Source organism: Orcinus orca, chromosome 11 (assembly GCF_937001465.1).
Source record: "Orcinus orca chromosome 11, mOrcOrc1.1, whole genome shotgun sequence".
Lineage (NCBI taxonomy): Eukaryota > Metazoa > Chordata > Mammalia > Artiodactyla > Delphinidae > Orcinus > Orcinus orca.
This window is the reverse complement of record NC_064569.1, coordinates 3040208-3064487: the sequence shown is the minus strand read 5'-3', so window position 1 is coordinate 3064487 and position 24280 is coordinate 3040208. Positions and strand designations below refer to the sequence as shown.

General features: G+C 50.5%; 1 protein-coding gene across 18 annotated transcripts in view; it reads left to right on the top strand.

The window, feature by feature from the left end:
* B4GALNT3 (beta-1,4-N-acetyl-galactosaminyltransferase 3) overlaps window positions 1-24280 on the top strand; it is a 256857-nt gene that overhangs the window by 212034 nt on the left and 20543 nt on the right. For 11 of the 18 annotated variants that reach the window (XR_007470273.1, XR_004476438.2, XR_007470274.1 and 8 more), the window contains exons 2-3: window positions 20596-20699; window positions 21648-21725. The exons of 1 other annotated variant lie outside the window; for it this stretch is intronic. Coding sequence is in view for 12 of the 17 variants with exons in the window: in XM_033404190.2 (XP_033260081.1) it covers window positions 20596-20699; window positions 21648-21725 (182 nt within the window). In the remaining 5 variants the exon portion in view is untranslated. Of the gene's footprint in view, window positions 1-7794; window positions 7862-16249; window positions 17815-18112; window positions 18474-19950; window positions 20154-20399; window positions 20496-20595; window positions 20700-21647; window positions 21726-24280 lie in introns of those variants that run through there. 6 more of the 18 variants (XM_049694816.1, XM_033404191.2, XM_033404195.2 and 3 more) reach the window with 6 other exon arrangements.

The following is a 24280-nucleotide window of genomic DNA, read 5'->3' as shown; positions in this document are numbered from 1 at the left end:
CCATAGATCAGCTGTCCCATGTGGGAAAGAAATGTGTTCCAGGACACAGAGGTGAACTGTATGAGGTAAACAGCAATGTTTACAACAATTGAAAAGATGTCCATGATACTATCGTTGAGGGAAAAAAAGAGGCAAGTTGCAGGATAATATGTATAGTGTAAGTTCATCTGTGTTTTAAAAAACACATACTTCCATCAGATTGGCAAAAATTTTAAAGACGAACCTGTGGTGCTGATGAAGTTGCCTGGAAACAGACGCTTTTAAATCACGCTGTTGACAAGGTGGATTGTTTTCAAACCATTTTGAAAAGTAATATGTCAATTACTAAAAATTTTAAAAATATATTGTACCTCGACGTCTCACTTTGAAACTTGATTGTAGAGATCGTAGCAGCCACACGAGCTGGAAGCATCGTTTGGAAACAAGTGAATGGCTGTCGGTAGGAAAACAGTCTGCTAACTTGTGCTATAGCCATACCATGAAATGTTATTGCAGCTATTTTTAAAAAATGGATTATGTTTTAACCAAGAGAAATGTCTACAATGTGAGTGAGGAAAGCAAGTTCCAGAGTAATATAAATATATCTTTTAAAACAAAAAAGTTAAGAATTCTGTTAGTGTGTAAACAAGTGCAAAGGTATGGAAGTTGGCCTGACTGTTACCATTAGTTGTGGTGAGGAGAGAAAGAAGGAGCAGAGATAACCTTAAAAATCACATGCAATTGACCCTTGAACGAGGTAGGGCTTATGGTGATGACTCCCCATACAGTCGAAAATCCGAGTATAACTTATAGTCAATCCTCCGTATCAGCGGTTCCTCCATCTCTGTGGTTCCTCTGTATCTGCAGCTCCATGTCCACAGATTCAACAAACTGCAGATCATGTAATACTGTTGAACTATTATTATTACAGTAGTACGAGTACTGTATTTACTATTGACAAAAATCTAATCTAAGTGGACCCACACACCTCAAACCCATGTGGTTCAAGGGCCGACTGTATCTCTCTGTAGTTCACCGGTTGTGATGAACACTTGGAATTTTTAGAAAACAAAAGGAACCACACACAGGAAGAGTTTGTAATCAAAGCAGAAGAGTGGGTAAGAACAGATGCTGGAACCAGAGACCTTGGGATCAAATCCTGGCTCTGCCACTTACCAGCTGTGTGGCTTTGGGAAAGTTACTTAACCTCTTTGAATTTCAGTTTCCTCATCTGTAAAATGGAGATAATGACAGTACCTACCTCAAAGGGTTTCTATGAGCATTAAATGAGATAATATTTATAATATGTTTAGTACCCTGCCTGGCACATATTAAATGCTAAATGTTTTAATCCTTGTTTTTTCTATTATTATCTCCAGTATTATTGAGCACTTACTATATGCCACTCTCATTTGATCCTCATAACCAGTAACCTTGTAAGGTGTAAATCCTACTAATATCATTACTTTAGAGAAGGAAACCAAGGCTTAGAGATTGAGATCATGTAGTTAGATACCATGGCATCTGACTCTGCAGCTCTTCCTTTTTTTTTTTTTTTTGCGGTATGCGGGCCTCTCACTGTTGTGGCCTCTCCCATTGCGGAGCACAGGCTCCGGACGTACAGGCTCAGCGGCCATGGCTCACGGGCCCAGCCACTCCGGGGCATGTGGGATCTTCCCGGACCAGGGCACGAACCCGTGTCCCCTGCATCGGCAGGCGGACTCTCAACCACTGCGCCACCAGGGAAGCCCTGCAGCTCTTCCTTTTAACCGCTGTGTGGAGCTGGATGGATACTCTTAACAGTGACATCATTTCCTCAACAGGTGCCTACTGTGTGCTAGGCATAATAAACAAAATAGGTATGGGGAGAAGATAGATTTTAGACACACACGCGCGTAACAAGTCAAGCGGTAATAAGCGCTATTAAGAAAAGTAACGGGGACTTCCCTGACGGTCCAGTGGTAAAGGCCCCGCGCTTCCACTGTAGGGGTTGCAGGTTCGATCCCTGGTCGGGGAGCTAAGATCCTGCCAGCCGCGTGGCACGGCCAAAAAAAAAAAAAAAGAAAGAAAAATAACGCAGGGTAAGAGAGGGTGGTGACTGGGGGCAGAGAGAACTGTTGTAGATGGGATGACCAGGGAAGAGAGAAACAGCCATGTCCAAGTCTAGGGGTGCGAAGACCCTGAGGTACTGCATGCCTGGTGGTGGGAGGAACAGCAAGGAAACCAGAGCAGCTGGAGCGGAACAGTGATAAGGGGACGGGAGAGGAGATCGGCGCAGAGATTTAACATGAGGGGCATCTCCAGTCGAGGGACCCTATCGTCTGTGGGACACTTTTTAAAACAATTTATTTTATTGAAGTAGAGTTGATTTACAGTGTTGTGTTAATTTCTTCTGTACAGCAAGGTGATTCAGTTATACATACATATACATTCTTTTTCATATTCTTTTCCATGATGGTTTATCCTGGGATACTGAATAGAGTTCCCTGGGCTCTACAGTAAGACCTTGTTGTTTATCCATTCTCTATATAATAGTTTGCATCTGCTCATCCCAGACTCCCAGTCCAGCCCTCCCCGATCCCCCTCCCCCTTGGCAACCACAAGTCTGCTCTCTGTGTCTGTGAGTCTGTTTCTGTTTCATAGATCAGTTCATTTGGGTCATATTTTAGATTCCACATATAAGTGACATCATATGATATTTGTCTCTGTCTGACTTACTTCACTTAGTGTGATAATCTCTAGGTCCATCCATGTTGCTGCAGATGCCATTATTTCATTCTTTTTTATGGCTGAGTCGTATTCCATTGTATATATGTACCACATCTCCTTTATCCATTCCTCTGTCGATGGGCGTTTAGGTTGTTTCCATGTCTTGGCTGTTGTAAATAGTGCTGCTGTGAACATTGGGGCGCATGTATCTTTTTGAATTATAGTTTGTCTGCATATATGCCCAAGAGTAGGATTGCAGGATCATACGGCAGCTCTATTTTTAGCTTTTTGAGGAACCTCCGTACCATTCTCCATAGTGGCTGCACCAGTTTACATTCTGTGGGACACTTTTGATCGTGCAAGTAGGTGCTGATAATAAGGCTGCCGGAAGAAGCAGTGTGACCTGGGTCTGCCCCCAGTACGCCTCACTCATAAGATCCGAAGGACCTTGGATTGTATTCGCAATGAGCTGGGAAGGAACTGGAGCATTTGAGCAGGAGGTTGACGTGGCCTGCATTTTGGTGGGGTCACTCTGACCGCTGAACCGTAGGGGGTGAGGGTGGAGGCACAGGGACCAGACGAGAGATGGTGGCTGGGACAAGGTGGAGGAAGTAGAGGTGTCAGAAGAAGTCAGACTTCGGGTAGCTTTTGAAGGCGCAGATGCCTGGACCTGCTGATGGACTATGTGGGGAGAGGAATCAAGAATGATTCCGAGATTTCTGACCCGGCACTTGGAAGGCTGGAGTTGCCCTTGCTAAAATGGGGAGCACGGGGGGCAAGCACGTTTGGCAGGAAAAATCAGGAGTTTGGTTTCAGGCCCGTTGAGTTTGAGATGCCTCTCAGGCCTCCAGGCAGGGGAGTGGGTTCGTACATCGGAGACACAGAGGTGAATTTCGGGGGGCGGGCAGGGGCCAGCTGGGGAAGTCGTCCACGCGCAGACGGGATACCCAAGGACCAGAGAGTGGGGGCATAGACAGGAAAGAGGATAGTCCAGACTGAGCCCCGGGGGGGGTTATCCGGCTGTGAAGGTAGGCGTAATGGGGGCATTATTAGCAAGAGAACTGAGCGGTGGCCCGGAGCGGGGGCAGTGGGGCTTGCAGGGGTCATCGCTTTCTCTTGGTGAACCTCTGCACTCTGACACTGGGGGAGGGTGGTGTTCATAGGCTACTTTCATCTTGGTAAAAACTTCTGTGTTCCACGCGGGGAGCCAAGGTGGGTGCCTGGGTGGGGCTTGGAGATGGAAACAACCCAGGTTGCCCTGTAAAAACCATGACTCCTTAGGGGCGGCGACTTACTTCCATTCCCAGGCCCAGCAACTCTACCCGCTTCCCAGAGCACCTGCCCTGGACCTCCTTCACCACAACGTCTTCCCGGACCACCAGGGTCCTCCTCTCTGAATTCCAGGGGCCTCGCTGCGCCCTGCGTGTGTGAAGCAGACTTGTGTCGTGGAAGCACAGGAGGCATCAGACCTGTGGGTGGAAGCGGAGCCCTCTGTGCGTTAGCAGCACTGGCTGAGGCTCCTCCTTCCAACCTGGGCTGGGTCCTTTGCCTCCGTCGTTCCCCCCCCCCCCGCCGCCACGGCTCCATAGCCATTGCCGTCACCGGGCTGCTGGGAGGGTCGACCCAGCAGCAGTGGGACGACTGTGAACTTTGGAGCCAGACAGGTCTAGTTTGAATCCCAGTTTGGCCACTTATGGGATCCTGAGTAAATCATGTAGGCTCTTTATAAAGTTTTATTTTTATTTATTTATTTTATTTGTTTATTATTTTTGGCTGTGTTGGGTCTTCGTTGCTGCGCACGGGCTTTCTCTGGTTGCGGCGAGCGGGGGCTACTCTTCGTTGCGGTGTGAAACGCACCAGACGCACGCAGAAACCACTGCGGTGGTTTCTTTTGTGGAGCACGGGCTCTAGGCGCATGGGCTTCAGTAGTTGTGGCGCACGGGCTCAGTAGCTGTGGCTCGCAGGCTTAGTTGCTCGCGGTACATGGGATCTTCCCGGACCAGGGCTCGAACCCGTGTCCCCTGCATTGGCAGGCAGATTCTTAACCACTGCGCCACCAGGGAAGTCCCATGTGGGCTCTTTAAACCTCAGGTTTATTACTGGGAGAATGGGGAGAGAAATATTTACCTTACAGGGTTAGTGTATGTTGGAAATTAATGAACGAAAAATGCCGGACGGGGTAAACAATTGGTAAATAGCAGCTGGTACCGTGATGCTGAGGAAGCTGCCCGTTACCCCGTCTGCAGGGAGCAAATGTTGGTTTAATTCATTCAAGGATCTAATTAATCTTCCTAAGGGAAAGGGGGGGTGGTAGCGAGCTGACTCAGCTGAGGCCCTGAGAGGTTAAGGAACTTGCCAAAGCTCACACAGCTGGAAGTGACAGGGCTGGGGCTCGATTCCAGATCTTCCTGGCTCCCAAACTGGCTCTTCACGCAGAGCCGGGCAGAGCGGCTACGGGTACGTACTAGATGCTCAATAAATCCAGCTAATTGACTGCCTGCAGCTTCCGCTTTAATTCCACAGGTCTCTCTTTTTTTTTTTTGAGCTTCCTTCCCACTATGAACCATTTAGTGCAGCCCTCGCAACTCTAAGAAGCTGATCCAAGAAGCCACTTCAAAATAAATAAGAGACTGTGCCTTCTTTGTGCGAAGCCTGCATCTGTTTTTGTGTGCTGGTGAGCTCTGGGGAAACCTAGCGCAGTGCTCTGCCCACTCTGGGGAATATTTGCATCTTACTCTTCAAATTGCCTACAACAGGCTCTTTGAAAGACGGAAAACATATTCCCCTAAGACCTGGGAATGCTAAACAGTTAATAGATCCCCAAGGGTCTTCTGGATTACTAGGATACCGACCGCTATCACGGGTCATTAAATATCAAAGTTTATGCTCAGGAGGCCAAAAAATAATCTAAGTTCTCAGTGCCTCACTTGTCTTCACAAGTACCCCAGAAACCATTTAGGTATCACACAGGTAAAACGAGAATTGCTCGGACCAAAAGGTTGCGATCTCAAAGGTTGATGGCAGCGCGTGGCTCGGTGGTCGTGAGCCCCACCTGTGTGCCTTTGGAGTGTGCCTGTGGGCCTGGCTCCTTCTCCAAAGCTCTCTCTTTCACTTTCTCCTATTTGGGGAAGGATCAGCGCCGTCCGTCTGTCTGCTTTCGGGCACGAGTCCTTGAGTTCCTCTTTGGTTCCTGCTGGACCTTGATCTGTTGGTTCGCTGAGGTTCTTTAAGACACATCGGGCACACGTGTTCGGGTTGGGTGACCGTGTTTCTTAGCAAAGTATCCTCAGCAAAAAGCGGGTAGAGTGGAGCCTCACCTCACCTTCCGTAGTGCTCGTGGCCATCCTGGGGACGTTTACCCTGAAAGTCTTTTTTTTTTTATTTGCCAGGGGGGCCACTTAGACATCGTTGGCTTTCTACCCCTCCACGTGTCCCTGATGTGGGGGAATTTCAAAACATACCTGGCCTCGCAGTGATTCTGTGCTGCCCCCTCTTGTATGGTTTGGGCCGGCTGTCCCTCTGTCCAGCATGGCCTGTGCCTCAGGGGGAGGAGAGTGCTGGGGAAATGGTGAGGGGTGGGGGTGGGGGGTGAGGGCACAGCATGGGGTACAGGGTCTTGGAATGAACTTTATCCTCTCGAGCTATTTGTGCATCTTCGGGCAGATTCCTGTTAACCCAGCTGTAGATAGGCTAGATCGAGTTGCATAGATCAGTCCTGTCTGGTCATTTCACCAGTGCGTTTAGCAGATTTGGTGAGGCTAAGACAATGGCGATCTGTGAAACCGATAATTTTGTGTCAAATAAACAATGTGACTGTTTGGCCTGGGTTTCCAGGAAAGATGAACTGTTGCAGATGTGCTATTGCCTTGGTCAGACCACATAGCCGGACTTTGGGTTCAGGGAATGTGGTCACTGACACATCAAATAACCAGTTGACTTCATCAGCTTTTCACTCTCCTATTTATTGCCCTTTTCTCTATAGACCTAGAGCTGGTGTTTGACTGTTAGGGATATAAAGACCATGTACTAATAGTTTAATCAGCCATCCTACAGGGCATGTTTCATGGCATTCGTGGGCGTGTGTGGTTTTTTCTTTTCGGCTGCGCCACACGCCAGGTGGGATCTTAGTTCCCCGACCAGGGATCGAACCTGTGCCCCCTGCAGTGGAAACACAGAGTCCTAACCACTGGACTGCCAGGGAAGTCCTCATTGCATTTGTGAAGCTAAGAATAGCCCGGTAGAGATTCTCTTATGGTATTTAGCTCAGTAGCATTGGCACTAATGTAGATATTTTAACAACTACACTGTAGTCCAATGAGCAGAGTCTTATTTGTGAAGGTAGGAAACAGACATAACATCAACTGAGCTGACCATCACTGCTCCTGCCTGGCTCCTTTCCTCCCTATTCTCAACTATACTTACCTTTGTTTGTTTATTTTAAAAAGTGGTCGTTAACCCAGAGAAAAGGGTATTTTTTCCCTTCCATGTAGAGTGTTGATAGATAACCTGGCAAAGGAGTATTTAATGTGCTTGTGGATACGTCTGTATACGTGGATTAAATATTTTTTAATAAAGGTGCTTAGAGGACAAACTGTGATAAAAACAATGAAAGTTATTTCCATGAAATCATTAGCTGTTCGTTGAACGTCATTTTTTTAATGCCATAAGTTTATTTACAAGCGTATCTAGTACAGTTGGATTTGTTCCTTAAAGTAGCTTTCTTTTGAACTTGACTACAGCCACTTTTTAGATCACATACAGTAAGTCCTTCAAGTTGTGAACCTTCAAGTTCACCTACACACCTTCGAGTTGTGAACTGTCAAAGATGCAAACGTGCGTTCGCATGTCCAGTCACGTAAGTTAGTGCACGTGTCTGGCGTACGTTGTCATGTGTGTGCATCCCCTACAAGTGGTTGTGCTTTTGTGTACTTTACTGTACGGTACTGTATAGAGTACAGTAGTACAGTGTCTTTATTTCCAGCCCAGAACCCGCGCCATCAACGTCAGGCGTGAATGACACTGCAGCTTCCTCCGTCTCCTGTTGCTGGCGACCCTTCAGCTCTACCATCTCCCACCTCCTCTCCCTCCTCCAGTCAGTAACTCTTCCTGCCTGTTCACTCGATGGCAGCCCCTGTGTGCCAGCTGTTGTGCTGGTGCTACTGTACTTTTCAAGGTACTGTACTGTAAGATTAAACATGTTTTCTTTATTTTCTGTTTGTTTTTTATGTATTACTTGTGTGAAAAGTGTTATAGACCTATCACAGTACAGTACTATATAACTGATTGTGTTAGTTGGGTACCTAGGCTAACTCTGTTGGACTTAGGAACGTGCTCTCGGGATGGATCTCGTTCGTATGTAGGGGGCTTACTATACTGGAAAACATTCCATACAGAAGTAAGCTTGAGTAAACATTTGAGTGTTATGCATTATAATATACCAAGTTTATTTTATCTTATTTATTTAAAAAATTTTAAAACATTTATTTATTTGGCTGCACTGGATCTTAGTTGTGGCACGAAGGATCTTTGTTGCAGCATGCGGGCTCCTTAGTTGAGGCATGTGGACTCTTCGTTGCGGCACGCGGGCTCCTTAGTCGTGGCATGCGAACTCTTAGTTGCGACATGCGGGATCTAGTTCCCCGACCAGGAATCGTACCTGGGCCCCCTGGCACTGGGAGCACAGAGTCTTACCCACTGCACCACCAGGGAAGTCCCCTACCCAGCTTATTTTAAATGCAGATACTGCTTTAATGGAGTTGAGTATTTTAAACTGAAGTTTCCAGTTTGTGGGTCTCCCACCCGGCGGGTATGGGATTTGATTATATTGTGAAAGTGCCCCTCCTACCATCATCTCATTGTGGCTTCTTTGTTTTCGGATATAGAACATCTCTTTTGGTAGGTTCCAGTCTTTTTTGCCGATGGTTGTTCAGCAGTTATTTGTGATGTTTTGGTGTTTTCGTGAGAGGAGGTGAGCTCGGTGGGGTCCTTCTACTCCACCATCTCGTCTCAAAGGAAACCGAACATCTTCCTACTTAAAGCTGTGGCTGAGGGGGGTCGGAGGTGCACGTGGCGCAGCTCTGCTTCTGAAGGGCTCTGAGGCCTGCCTTTATACACTCACAGCTTCTACACTGAGAACTGGCTGGACCCAAACGAGCAAGCTATCAGATACCCAGAGAAACATGTTCTCCAGGCTGCTTTAGGTCGTGGCCCTTTCCTCAGTTTTAGGATCACAGACCACAAAGTGCTGTCACCGCCCCCGATCCTCGCGCCAGGCCCATCACAGGGGACAACCAGGTTCGTCCTGCGGTCTGGATGGAAGATCCTGATCTGGAAGAGAGGAGACCTGGGTTCTAGTGCCAGTTCTGCCTCGAACTTGCTTTGTGACCTCGGTCTTCACGCGTCAGTTTTCTTTATGTAGAATGTAGGGCTGCAGTGACGATTTCTCAGCTCCCCTCGACTGCAGTGCTTACATTTTTTTTTTTTTAACCAAGGTTAAAATGAATTGATGACGTGTTACTTTCAAAGGCTCTGACAGATGATGGTTTTACCTCTCTTCCCAAGAACTGTGTTGTGAACATTGTGTGTCTGGATGAGTCTGGAATTTACTTTTCCTGAGGATATACTAGATAATCAACTCTCCCATCTTCCCCTTATCTTGTAAAGTCTTTTAGGTATTATAGAACCAACTCTGTCTGTCTGTGTCTTTCATACTTTCAGCTATATCTGCATTTTATGTGCCCCTGCTTAAAAAATAGGGCTCTCAGACAAGTCCCACTTTTGTTTTAGGAATAATGGTCAATTATTGAGTTCAGCTGTTTTCACACGGAAGATTCAGAAAATCCCCATGATTTCCACATGGAGGGAGGGAGCAGGCTCCCTCCCCCGACCTGTTCTTCCAGAGGAGCTGCAGGGGTCTCAGCCCCACTGCCCACAGCACGTCCCCCTTCACCACTGGAGGGACACCCGGCCCAAGCTGGGGCCGCTTGGACTCTTTCCTGGGAATTTGTGTTCTGAGTAGAGACACACAGATATCTGGAGCATCACTGGCCGGCCGGTGGGGTCTCCATCACTGCCCTGGTTCTTGGCCTTTCTGGAGCCTGGTTGTGTGCTTCTCGCTGATTCTGTGAGCCACGCTGTAGTCTTTCCCCACATTGCCTTTTGTCCAAGTTAGGAAGGAGGAGAGGGAAAGGCAGGCAGGCCCCTGATGCTAACTGAACAAACTATCTTGAGTGAAGGGCCAGTTTTTCTACTTCTTGGTTTTGGCCCCAACCTGTCACCAGTGTGGTCTCACTACACGTTACCAGTAAGTAGCTTGCAGCCCTTATGACTCACCGTGGGAGTTCGAGACATCCAAAGTGGTTCACACCGCACTGTCCTATGTTGGTGTTACAGAAATGTCAGCTCGCATCCACAGGTTCCCAATGTTTACTCTAAGCTCCCGTACCTGTCTCCTTGAGGACGGGTAGCCCCCAGTTTGTGGACCCGTGTTGGCACTGGGCTGGAGTTCTAGGGGCCCAGGTAACTTAGCCTGTCTCAGAAGCTGGGATGTGTTGAAACTGCTCATTTCCACAGAGGCTAGTAGACTAGGACGTTGCTGTCCACGCGGAGGGCCCCACCCTGGGCACCCTCGGAAGTTCTGCTCTCCCTCTTAACGTGTTGGCTGGGAGACTCCACCCTGCTCCCACCCACGGTCCACAGACTTCCTGCATCCTCAGGTGGACACGAGGTTTCCCACCATGTCTCTGCCATGAGGGCAGCAGCCTGGCCCCCCTTGGCCTATCTCTGGAAGAATGGACAAAGTTTTTAGCAGTTTAAGAGAGAGCCCCTTCCCAAAAGAAGAGAAAGCAGGGATTCGAACAGACACTTGCCCACCCATGCTCACAGCGGTGTTATTCACAGTAGCCAAAGGTAGAAACAACCCAAGTGTCCATCGACAGATGAACGGAGGAACACAATGTGGTCCGTCCATATGATGGGATATGGTTCGGCCTGGAAAAGGAAGGAAATTCTGACACATGCTACCATACGGATGAACCTTGAAAACATTAAGTGAAGGAAGCCTGACCCAAAGGCCAAATATTGTATGATTCTCCTTATCTGAGGTGTCCAGTGGTCAGATTCACAGAGACGGGAAGTAGGACGGTGGTTCTAATTCCAGCTGATTTACACAGTGTGAATGTAATGACGAGGCCTAGTTCCTGCCAGCGTGGTGCTAGTGCTCAGCCTCTCCTAGACTGAGTCCAGCCAGGCTCCCTGTAGCCCACTGAACCCAGCAGCCACAAGTGAGCACGGTGCTGTGATGCTCTGAGCTCCAGGCCCAGAATCAAAGGCCTCGGCTCTAGTCCGGTCTTAACCCTGACTCCCCTTTGACGGTAGACAAGTCAGTTCACTTATCTGTGGGTCTCTGTATCCCCGTCAGCAAAAGGGACATGACTCTAGGATTGGGATGAAAATATAAGAGAGAGCTTGGACATGAAGGCCTTGGATGGATGGACCGTGGTGGGATGCTGTTGACTCAGGGCTGGGGGCTAGCACAGGACGCCAGCCTCCATCCTAGGTGTGGTCTCGCCCTTGAGCTTCTGCTAGTGTGATATTCTGGAGGAACGCAGCGCCCAGGTCCTCGGCTGGAGACCAGAGCTACTACCGGGCATGCCTCCCGGTCTCACGCTTGGCCCTCCTTCCCCAGGACAGGTTACGACAACCTCAGCTTGGCTTTGGCACGTCAGCTCCATCAGACCTCACCAGCTAGCGGCTGGCAGCCTTCAGATCAGATCCTTCATCTTCCTTGTTCTCAAGGCTGATGGAGAAGAGAGAAGGGTTCAGCTTGAAAGAGTACATTGTTCTCAGCGGAGACATCAGGGGAGAGAGGCCTGGGGGTTGGTGGCTCTAGGTCCCAAACCTAGTCCCTGTGTGGCCCTAGAAAACTTTCTTGGCCTCAGGGTGACTCTCTCTTCCTGCTCCCTTTGGATTCCATTGTTTCCTCACTCAACAAACAAAAAGGTCTGTATTAGATACCTGTTAAGAAATTTTTTTTTGTCTTAAAAGAGTCAGATGATGGGACTTCCCTGGCGTGGAATGAGTCAGACGCCCTGGGTTTGAGAATCCCAGCTCTATTTTCTAAGGGTTCTGAGGTCTTGAGCAGAGTGTACTCTCCGAACTGCCCAGGGCCTCAGTATTCTCATCTGTAAAATAGGAAGAATATTAGCACCATCCTGAAAGGATCGTATGAAGATTAAACTGGACAACACCTGTCCAGTGCTTAGCACACGCCGGCCTGGGCAAGTGCACACGTGTTAGCTGTGATGGTCACCCTGTCATGTGCACAGGGTACCAGCCGGCCGCTGGGTGGGGCGGGTTAATGGGTGGACGTGGGCTTTGTAAGCAGTGCTGCTACCCTACCGGTCCCCTCTGGCATTTCACTATGGTCTCCCCACGGTCTTCGTAGTTAACTTTGCCGTCTCATGTTTCCCACTTCTCCCCTTCCGTGTCTCTCGTTAGTTGGCTGGGTGACGCTCTCTTCTTTTTTATTTTTTAAATTTTTTAAAATAATTTTATTTATTTATTTTTGGCCGTGTTGGGTCTTCGTTGCTGCACCCGGGCTTTTCTCTAGTTGCAGCGAGCAGGGGCTACTCTTCATTGCGGTGCACGGGCTTCTCATTGTGGTGGCTTCTCTTTGTTGCGGAGCATGGGCTCTAGGCGCACGGTCTCAGTAGCTGCAGCTCGCGGGCTCAGTAGTTGTGGCTCATGAGCTTAGTTGTCCTGTGGCATGTGGGATCTTCCCGGACCAGGGCTCGAACCCATGTCTCCTGCATTGGCAGGTGGATTCCTAACCGCTGCGCCACCAGGGAAGTCCCTCTCTCTTTTTTTTTTCCTCCTTTTTTAAAGGCACATTCCTAGTGGAATCTCCACTCCCCCCTCCCCCAGCCTTTTTTCCAGCATTCAGTTTAACTGTGGAAAGTACCCCTCCCACCTCCATCCAGTCGGGAAAGAGAGTTCTGGGATCTCGGGCCTCCACTTTTCCGTCCTTCTACCTGGAAAGGCGCGGGAGCGAGAGCATGGGCTTTGACTAGCTGCTGGGCCATGGTCCGCTGTGGCTCCAAACCCCAGAGCTTCTGTGGGCTGCGTCAGGGCTTTAGGTGGGTCCTGGCGACCTTTCTGCTGGGATGACTCCAGGGCCATCTTCTGCAACCAGGGTTTTCTTCTCTCTGTGTTGCTTCTCCAGAACTCTAGGATCTTGGAGACCCATTCTCTGGTCCCAGAAAATGTTAGCAGAGCACTTTGAGGTTCCTGCAAGTCTGGAAAATCATCACAGCATCACACCATCAGCATCTGGTGAGCTCAGCGGCCTGAGGTGTGACTGTCTGTTGCCTAAAACAGGAATGGCTTGTGCATGCCCTGCATGGGGCGCGGCGTGGGTCCAGAGCACATGGACGAGGCCACAGTCACGTGGATCCCTTCATTTACCACGACGCCCACCCCAGGTGTGCCGGGGTGGATGGAGCTGAATGTCTCCTTTTGTACCTTTCTCCCCATTGCAGCAGTTAGCAGAGCACTGAGTAAACAACAGGCGCTCAATAAGTGCCTGGGGATTGGTTGGTTCATTGATTCATGCATTCACTCTTCCCAGCCTGCCATTGCTTACCCTTGACCGCCACTGAACTTCCTCTTTGAAAGACTCCAGGAGGGGAAAGGATCGCCCCACTGCTTCTCCACGTTCCGAAACTTGTCTGTGTCCCAGACCAGCGGGATGACTGGACAAGAGAGTCTGACCCATGGGGTCCTTTACCAGGTCCACCCGAGGATTAAAGCACCTCTTCAGTGGGCATGGACCAGTTTTAGAAATCCTGGACCCTGTTACCTCTAGATTTTCCTGAAACCATCTCATTTCATCCGGGGTCTTCATCAAAATTCCCCACGACAGAACTGTGTTTGTGGCTCTGACTGTCCTGTCATGACCCGGATGAGTAACATGGGGCCTGAAAGGTTGTGGGGTTTGTTTTGTTCTTTGTCACGATGTCCGCCCTGTACCTGTGCTACGAGGGAGCGTGAGACAGAGCTGGACCTACACTTAGGACCCTCCTTGGGGCCCACGCTGCTCCAGACCCGCGGCTGCATGGTTCACCCTCGTGTTGAGAAGGAAGAGGCTCAGAGGCCGGGGCGAGGGCAGCAGGCCTACTCGCAGGTGCCTTCTGCCCAGCTCTCCAGCTGTTCGGGGGTGTTTGGGTCTCCATGCGCCCTCTTGCTCTTATTGGGCGTATATGGGGAGGTGTTATTGGCGTTACTGGCGTTAAAGGGAGTGGGGAGCTACTCTGTGGGGTGTCGGGGAGGGATGGGCCGGTGACTAAGGGGCCTGACACCAGGTGATGAGGTGGCATAGCTGGACCAGGTTCTCAAGTCTAAGAGGCATGGAATTCAGGACACAGCGTTCACATCTTCTGTCACTTACTATCTCTGGGACTTTCAGTGAAATTTTTATCCTCTAAGCCTTATTTTCCTATAGGGTTTTTGTACTAAATAAAATCATCTATATTTCATTTACTATAAATATAAGTATATGCCCGACACGTAAACGTTAAGGTTACATTAATAATAGTTCCTCTTGCATCACGTTCTCTGGGGTGTCACGGCTGGAAAGGAAAGGCCGTGTCTTTGCTGTCAGAGATTCTGGTTTGCCTTAGAGACTCTCTCCCAGGTGACAGTCCCTGGCTTCATCCCTGACTGTGCCACCTCGGGTTTCTGGTGGCATCCAGGCCCTGCTGGCGTCCAGCCATGGCAGCTTTGCTCTGCGGAGCCCGCATGACTGGCTCTCGGGTGCACTCCAAGGTCAGAGCCTTGCTTTTCCATCCCAGGACTCCGTGCTGGTTCCTGGCCTTTGTGGAGCCGTGCCCGGGTGTCATGACCTCCTGTTCCCTGGACAAGGGCTGTTCCCTGTTCTCTAGTGGGACAAGGGCTCTGTCTCTGCTCAGCTCCTCTGGGGTTCACCACCTTTCTCTCTACAGACGCTGAGCTTCTTAGCAGATCGTCTGCTAAGGATCTGCAGATCTTTGGGTCCTTTACACCTATGGAGCCTGTGGGACCAGCCCTCCTGGCTCGTCCTTGAACCCCACCTTCCTACAGCCCTTGAGGGTGCAGGCCTTCCCCTCTTGCAAAGTGCGTCTTAGGGCAGGTGGGAGCCCTTTCCAGCAGAGCCCTGCCCAAGCTGGAGATGGAGCTTCAGAAACACCACGTTCATTGCACCCCCTCCCCGCCATGCCTCCACTTCTCTCTTGGGCATTACTCTCAGCCCGGCCTCTCCTCTGACACCCGTCCTCCCCATCTCAGTAAGCGCAACTCCAGCCTTCCAACGGCCAGGGCAGAAATCCTGAATCATTCTTGATTCCTCTCCCCATGTCCAGTCCCTCAGCTGAAACTTCACAATCTATCCAAAATCTGTCTGAGCAGCCAGGGGCTGCCTTTGCCCCTTGTGTGAATGTCCCTGTGGACCACGTGACACATCAGCAAGAGAATCAGACCAGAGATCAGGAGAAACGAATGCAAGTTTCACATCTGCAGTGCTGTGACGGATCATAAACTAATGAGCTGCAATGGGTTAATTGCTTGTTGTGTTCCAAGCACTAAGTCCTTAACATGGATTATCTTATTCACTGTGTGACTTCACTTCTCTGTTTCCTGATCTCTAAAGAAGACGACAACAGTTCACAGGGAGTTGGTGAGGATGCAGGGAAATAATATAGGTGAGAGTTTAAAAAAAAAAAAAAGCAGCAAGGGGGGCTTCCCTGGTGGTGCAGTGGTTAAGAACCCGCCTGCCAATGCAGGGGACACAGGTTCGAGCCCTGGTCCGGGAAGATCCCACATGCCGCAGAGCAACTAAGCCCTTGCGCCACAACTACTGAGCCCATGTGCCACAACTCCTGAGCCCGCGTGCCACAACTACTGAAGCCCACGTGCCTAGAGCCCGTGCTCTGCAACAAGAGAAGCCACAGCAATGAGAAGCCCATGCACTGCAACGAAGAGTAGCCCTCGCTCGCCGCAACTAGAGAAAAGCCCGCGCAGCAGTGAAGACCCAACGCAGCCAAAAATAAAATAAATTAATTTAAAAAAAAGTATCATCTGAAATAAAAAAAAAGAAAGCACCAAGGGCTGTACTTATGCTGTATTTTCACCAAAGAGCCAAAGAGATGCTCTCCAGGCCTTTGAAGAGTCCACATAGCACAGAGGAGAGATGTTGGCAGAGTTCCGGCTGATGGTGAATTTGATAGCCCAGCTTTGTGAGGGCAGAACGTGAGGCCCACGGTGGTGCTTTATCTGTCACCTGAGATCGGGGTGTCTGTCTCCTGGCACAAATGTGACACCTGTTGCAGGAGAAAGGGGCCCTGGCAGCTGGCGCTCTGGCCAGGAGCAGGAGTTCACTTACCCGAGGGCAGGTGACAAGTGTCAATAGTTAAATCAGCACATTCTTTAGCTCCTGGTTCCCCCAGGGGGCTAAGTGGGGCCAGGGTACCTCTGGCAGGGTTAACACAGCGGAAAAGCTCCACACCGTGCCTGACGCCTGCTATGCACTCAGTGAATATTAACGGGCTTGGGAGGATAGGTGGGTGACGGGAGGGGCGCAGAGAACAGCCGGGCAGCAGAGAGGAAGTGCTGTCTGTTACCCCCACCACTGAGTCGCTGCTGCCTATGGTCGTCTTGCTTCTCTGCCCAGAGGAGAGAGGCGGCGACTGGCCGTTTCCGGTTTTTATAAAATTCTCGAGGTGCTGGGACTCACATCTTCTGACACCCAGGTCCAAAACCCTGAACTCAGACATTGTTGGGGGACGGGGTGCTAGTTGTGTGTGACACGCACAGTATTTAGTCCTCACGGCAGGGGCAGGGGTCTTATCTCCACCAGCCAGAGAGATAAGACCGGAGAGGTTCAGTTACTTGCTCAAGCGGTTACCATTTATAATGGTGGCCATCCATGGAGAGCTTCCTGACTCCAAGCCTTCTTGTCTTTTCCACACTGTGAAGTCTGCCAAGGGCGTTTCCTGCTCCTTGAATTGCTAAAGGCTGGGCTGTTGACTGTCTCAGCTCCAAGTAATTTCAAAGCCATCCAGACGCACCTGTGACCTGGGCAGGGCCTGGTTAGGTTTAACCCCTGACATCCCCTCCGTTCTGTGGATTTGTCCTTGTTTACTGGGAGAGCCACCTGTTACCCTCTTTTAAAGAGAAATAGAGCCAGGCACAAGTTAAAGGTGATGGACAGGTTTGATTCAGTACTACCACAGTGTGGGAAAGAGACCGAGGTATCGAGCTGAGCTCAGTTCCAAAGGCAGCCAGGGATTTACAGCCCACAAGCAGCGCGATGGGTCAGTGGATGGAGAATTGCCAGGAGGAGACATCAGGGTGGGGGGTTCTTGCTAGCCCAGCCTAGCAGCATCCTGGCTACCTGATTGGGTTCAGGTATCAAGGGTGGAGGGTTTTGTAAACAGAGTTAACAGGATTCTTCCTAAAATCTGGGCTGGGCGGGCCAAGGACAGGGCCCAAGGACTACGGCCTAGTCGAAAAGAGTGCTCAGAGGAGCCCTTCCGAAGTTTGGTCCAGGAGACAGTGTTCCTTGTCACTTCCCAGTAAATGCAAGGACACGGCATAGTGAAGACCACGGGAAGAGTCCATTGACCTTGGGGTGACCTGTCTCACTTTCCAGGAGTCAAAGAATTTGGCTGGCACTGAAAACTAGTGTGTGGGAAAGAACGTGCCTGGGAGACACGCTGGAACTCTCTCGGATGTGGCAAATTGAATTTTTTTTTTTTTTTTTTGCGGTACGCAGGCCTCTCACTGTTGGGGCCTCTCCCGTTGCGGAGCACAGGCTCCGGACACACAGGCTCAGCGGCCATGGCGCACGGGCCCGGCCGCTCCGCGGCACGTGGGATCTTCCCGGACCGGGGCACGAACCTGTGTCCCCTGCATCGGCAGGCGACTCTCAACCACTGCGCCACCAGGGAAGCCCGGCAAATTGAAGTTTTAGGGTTATATCCTCACAACCTTGTCTACAAGTAGGTCGTTTTCAGCCACAGAGCAAAGTCAAGGAAGAGGTGACCCGGTCGTTCTGAGGCAGAAGCAAGGCAGCGCCTCCCCTCCCCTCCCACGGTACGACTCATTTGTCCCCCAGGCCCCTGAGCCTCCAGCTACTAACCCACAGTCCCCGGGGCCTGGGCAGGGATGGGACTCCTTTGTTAGCAGTGTCTTAGACTGGTTAGCGCAGGAACACCAGGCAGGAAGGTAGGGCTGGGTCTGGGAACATTCTTTCTCTTTCTGTCTCCCTCCCTCCCTCCCCCTCACGTCACCGCACTGGCTCCTGGATCCTCTTCCCCAGAACATCTCTCTGTGTCGAACTAGTCTGACCTGTTTCTGCCTGCCCGCTGGCCAGCCATGGAAACAGCAGAGACCTTGATGGCAGCAGGATAAACCTGCGGAAGTCCCGATAAACATAACACGAGTGGACGGTTCATGTCTGCGCAGAAACCCAGGGGCACAGATCCCCAGCGGACGCTCTGCCCCCGGGTCTCCTCCAGGTCCACACCAAACAGCATCCACAGGAGAAAATGTAGGCGGGAAGAGGAAATGCTGGCTGGTGAGGCAGACAGGCTCTCTGTTCCGATGCCCGCTTTGAAACGGCGGACTCCGTGACCTTCAGCCCTGGGCTTCTCTTTCCCCATCTGGGAAGCGGGGGTAATCAGGCCTCGCCCAGATGGGATCGTGCTGTGAGGTGCTGAGTAAACCCTGTGGAGCACCCAGCATGCAACTGGGTAAGAAAAGCTCCCCCGCCGCGCCCCACATTCCACCCACCTTCCTGGAGGTATTCACACACACGCACTCTGGCAAAGCGCTGATGTCCGCCTTCTGTGGGCTGTGCTCTTTCCTCTGTGTCTGGTTGGCTGGCTGTGCCGCTACTGGTGCCCGCCTGGGGGTCCTAGGATGCTTCTGCTTCCAGGCATCTCTTGGCTCATGGTGGCCAGTGGTGCCAGTCTAACTGCCGGGCATTGCCCACGGCAGTGTCCTGGGAGCATCTTGATGAAGCTGTGGGAGAGCTTTCTGCGCTTTTCCAGTGGGTTCCATCTGAACTCTTGGGTTCTAGCCTTAGCTTTGTCACTACAGTGGTCCTACCTGAGCCATGATTTCACCTTCAATGGTTCCTGTTACCCAAGGTCAACCAGGGTCTGAAAATACTAAATGGGAAATTCTAGAAATAAACAATTCATAAGCTTTCAAGTGTGTGCCGGTCTGATCGGTGTGACGAAATCTTGCGCTGTCCTGCTCCCTCTTGCCCAGGAAGTGAGTCAGCCCCTTTCTCCAGCCCCTCCCACCGTTAGTCATGTAGTAGCTGTCTCGGTACCAGATGGACTGTCCTGGCATCGCAGTGCTTGTGTTCAAGGGACCATTATTTTACTTAACACTGTCCCCACGGTGCAACGGCGGTGATGCTGGAAATTCACATTTGCCAAAGGAAAGCTATAAGGTGCTTCTTTTGAGTGAAAAGGTGAAACTTAAAGAAAGAAAAAAAACCGTATGCTAAGGTTGCTAAGATCTACGGCAAGAGCGAATCTTTTCTCCGTGAAATTGTGAAGAAGGGAAAAGAAATTTTTGCTGTTTTTGCTGTCGCACCTCAAACTGCAGAAGCTACAGCCGCAGTGAATGATAAGTGCTCCATTAAGATGGCAGAGGCATTCAATTTGTACAATAAAATATTTTGAGAGAGACTCATTCACATAACTTTTATTACAATATATTGTTATAACTGTTCTATTTGAGTTTTAGTTAACATTATTAATCTCTCACGGTGCCTAATTTGTAAATTAAACTTAATCATAAGTATGTATAGGAAAAAACATCGTATATATGGGGTTTGGTACTATGTGTGGTTTCAAGCATCCACTGGGGGTCTTGAGTGTATCCCCTGTGGACAAGGGGGTCAACTGTGTTTGCTAAGTGACTCCAGACAGCTGGGCTTCCATTTCCTTACCTGAAATGAGGACTAGGTGGTCTTGAAGGCCCCTCCCAGCTCTTGGTGGCCTGTAATTCTGCCTTACGGTTCCACAAAGTCTCCACCCTGCCCGAGCGTCCCCCTGACCTGTGGGCAGCCCCAGCCCCCAGTGGACAGCAGTGCTGACCACTGAGCTCTGATTCTCCCCCACAAACCCTCGGCGGCTCCTTGCCCCTCTGCGTGGCTGTGAATGCACGTGCGTCTCCCTCATTCTCACCGTGGTTTGGCTGTTACCTTCCCAGATGTGTGAAAGCCGACCGGCTCCAGGGCCTCAGGGCACAGATGTCAGCCGTCACACACAGCCTCTAGATGCATCCAGGAGGAGCTGGGCCTCAAATCTCATATCTCCAGCTGTTTATAATTCTGAAAGGCAAACGCCAAGTCCTGGCCCACGGTCTCCTGGCGCCCCCAGCTCTGGGTCCATCCAGCAGCCCAGCGACTAACGGTGGGCAGGGGGAGGGCCCCCCGTCAGATAGCCCCACCGGCTCCCTGGCTCGGGGGCAGGGAGGTTGTGAGGGGAAAGCTCAGCTCGCCACCGTGCACCCAGTGGCTTTTGGGCAAAATTGGCCTCGACAGGCAGCCTGTGGTGGTCACATGGCAGGACAAAGCTCTGGGTTCACCTGACCTGGTTCCTCCTCTGAATTGGGAAAGACAGCGAGTCCTAACAGGAGATGAGCTCACGCCCTCGCTCTCTGCCGTGTTGACCTTGGCCGAGGTTGTAACTGTCCCCCTACACTCCACCCCACTTCATACCCACCCCAAGACGAGGGCTCAGGAGCCACAGAAGGTACACAATTACCTCTGTTATTACGCCCTGAATCTCACGGATTTATGAGGTCTTCAGGTCGTGCTGACCTTGTTCCTCTCGTCTTCTTTCCCTTCCTCAGGGTATGGCAGCTGGAGAGAATTGGCCAAGGCTCTGGCCAGCAGGAACATTCCGGCTGTGGATCCAAATCTCCAGTTCTACCGTCCCCAGAGGCTGGGCCTCAAGGTACGTGGCAGGGTCAGCCCATCCTCCCTGCTGGCGCGTTAACATGGGTCCTCGGCTTCCGCTGCCCACAGAGCCTTAAGGGCATCCTCACGTCCTGTGTTAGGAGAGGGCAGAGCAGAGGGAGTCCCTGGATGGCAGGCTGGCCTCATGGGCTCTCCTAGCTTCGTGGGTAGAGACGTCCATCGTGCCTTCCCCAAAGCCTTGTCGCATAGTTCAAGATGCCCAAGTCTGAGCCGTCCAGGCATGTGGCCTCCATCAGCAGTCTGAGCTGGACCAGCACCTCTCGCCTCTTGCCGGGATGAAGACTGGGCTGGTACTTTAGTGACAGTCCCAGGTGCTTGCCGCTAAGGGTCAGAGATGATGCGGTAGAGACGGCCCCTCCCTGCAAATAGCTGGGGGACAGATTTGTACTGGAGTATTTTCCCTATGGTGTTTCTTGGGCTGATGGTCCCTAGAAGCTGCTCTGGGTGGGGATTAGGGAACTTGAGGTCCAGTTCAGCCTGGAGCCCTAAGGTTGAGCCTCTGAGCCTAGAACAGACATGGATCTCCAAGGCCGGACCAGAGCCAAACTGCACCCATGGACCTGCAGGGTAGGGAGGGGGTGGGGTGTCTCCTCCCAGGAGGCCCCCACTTGTTAGGACAGATGAGTCACAGGAGAGGGAGGCAAGGTCCCTGCCCTCAGGAGAGCCTGGTCTAATTAGAAAAAATTTTTCCATATGGGAAGACTGAGAAAAGTCAGGAAAGTAGAAGCACCTCAGGGTTATACGTTGGAGGTATATTCCTGAGGGATATAGTGTGAGCCAGAAAGGGGAGTGTCCGTAAGTGGATAAGCCTCCGACAGCAGGGCTGGGTCTCCTGAGCCTCTGCTTCCACAGACACTTTCAAGGGGCCCCGATCCTGCTGTCACCCTCATATTCCCACCAAGTTCATTCTTCTCTGTTCTGCCAGGACCAAGACTCTGCGAGAGGTGGCGGGGGGAACAGCAGCTACCTGAAGTGGAATAAGCCGGTCCCCTGGCTGTCAGAGGTGAGGCTGCTCTTGGAGAGGGTTAAAAAACAATGTTTATAGGGAATTCCAGAGGCTCCAGAAAATTTTCTTCTAGTGGTTGTTATTAAAATTTTTCATCTAATTTGAAGAAAAAAATGAAAGGGTTCCAGGCTCATTGAATTTTCTTCCTTTAGAGAAGGAATCCTAACATTTGCAGGGGGCCTACTGGGTGCCAGGCTTTGTGCATAATCTCCTGTCAGCTTTATGACCCTATAGGATAACACAATGTCCTCATTTTATGGGTGAGGAAAGCAAAGCTGAGGAAAGCTACAGGACTTTCATGTCCGTGTTAATCCCCAGTTATAAAATTTGGCTTCCCAAACTGTCTTTCATGGACCATTAAATCCCATAAGATATTCCAGGCAGAATGGAATCCACTGTTAAATATGGTTTCAGATCTATAGACATACACTCCCTGGAAGTACACATTAGCACATGAAAGGCTCTGAGCTCTGCGGTCATCTGTTTGACTGGGTTTGTTAGCTCAGCACGTACCAAACTTATTTGCCTCCAGAATTACCGTTTCCCATGAACCATTAATATTCTATGAAACCAGTGTTCTAAGGGACATATACTAGGAAACTCCGCTTTAGAAAATTTTTTTATTTTATTTTATTTTTTTTTGCGGTACGCGGGCCTCTCACTGTTGTGGCCTCTCCCATTGCGGAGCACAGGCTCCGGACACGCAGGCTCAGCGGCCATGGCTCACGGGCGCAGCCACTCCGCGGCACGTGGGATCTTCCCAGACTGGGGCACGAACCCGCGTCCTCTGCATCGGCAGGCGGACTCTCAACCACTGCGCCACCAGGGAAGCCCTAGAAAATTTTTATAGGAAGCAGTTAAACGTGTGAATGAAAGTTGTCATAAGCATCATCATACCTTTCGTTACATAGGATTTGACAGCTTCTTTTTCTTTCAGTGAAGAAGCAGAGGCTCAGGGGGTTAATCACATGCACAAGATCACCTTGAGTAAAAGCTTGTGCAGACTCCAGAGCAGCGTGGTGCTTTGGGGGTGAACATTTTAAAGTTAGGTTTTGTATCGTGCAACTTGTCCAAGCCTTTCTTGGCTGGGTGCTGTCAGCCAGCCCGTCATCTCATCCATACCTGTCACAGGTTGACCTCTTCCACCTGGGTGATTTTATTTCCAGTCCACCCATTTGCCGTGGGGCGGGCGTGAAGGATGCGGTGTCATACAAAATATGATGGTAGGTTATCTACACCGTGAAATTGCCTCTGTTTAAACCCTGAGAGAGGATGGATTACAACACCGGCACACCTGTACCCGGTGATATCATCAGGTAATTAGGCCCTGCCCCGCCCCACCTGGAGATGGCATTGCGAAAACCATTGGTCCAGCGATCCAGCCTTCTGTCCTTTGAGGCCAGTTGGATTATTTATTTATTTATTTTTGGCCTCGGCTCTCGGGATCTTAGTTCCCCAGGAATCAAGCCTGTGCCCCCTGCAGTGGAAACGCAGAGTCCTAACCACTGGACCACCAGGGAAGTCCCTGGATCATTTTTCTTAATGAACCAATGATTTTGAAAGATTATAACTACATAATAATCTGCATTTATTAATCATTAGTTTTCTTACCTTTTTTGGCCAATCAAGGATGGAGATATATACGTATATATCTCCATGACAGCAGTGACAAATAGTAAATAGTGATTAAAATAGGATTGACTTTTTAAAGAAATAGTTGATCTTTTAGTAAGTGTGTTTAGCCTTTTGGTGGTAAATGCCTGATTTCCACTGACTTTGTCCTTTTATTATTAAAAGTGGCTTATAGGGAATTCCCTGGCGGTCCAGTGGGCCCTCACTGCCGAGGGCCGGGGTGCAATCCCTGGTCGGGGAACTAAGATTCCACAAGCCACACGGCGTGGCCAAAAGAAAACAAAAAGTGGCTTATAAAATGCTCATTACAGTCTTCATGGATCTTCAGGGAATCACTGATCCAGTCTCCTTATCTTACCGGCAAGGATAGTTAGGCCCCGAATGTTTAAATAACTAGCATATGCCGTCTCCCAGCTGCAGTGGTGCCCTCTCCTCCAGCCCGTCGTGGGGACCTCGGTTCCCCTCTCCTTACCTGTCTCCTGCCTTTTGACATACGGTTTCAGCAGGAAGTGCTCAGGTGAAGGACACCTTCATAAATGTCATTTATTGTCATTTATTTATTTATTGTCATTTATTTATTGAACATCTGCTGGTTGTCACGGCTGTCAGGTTGCACTGTTGTTGCCCCTTTCCTGGCGATGGCTCCAGAGGGGTTGACTCAGTCACTCCCCCAAGGTGGCGTAGCTATTGCAGCCCTGCCCTGCCGGTGAGCACGGACAGAACACGGGAAGGCTGACCGTGGTCTCTCCCTTGACCGTCTCCCCGCCCCAGCCCTTGGCCGGCAGCTCAGGATCTCTGAGGCCAGCAGTCGCTCTCGAGCACAGCAGGCTTAGTCCACTCCCTTGTGAGACCGGGAGTGGACGGCTGGTGGGCTGGGCTGCATGGGGTAACCGCTCTCAAAGACTTGTCCCTGTCGGCCC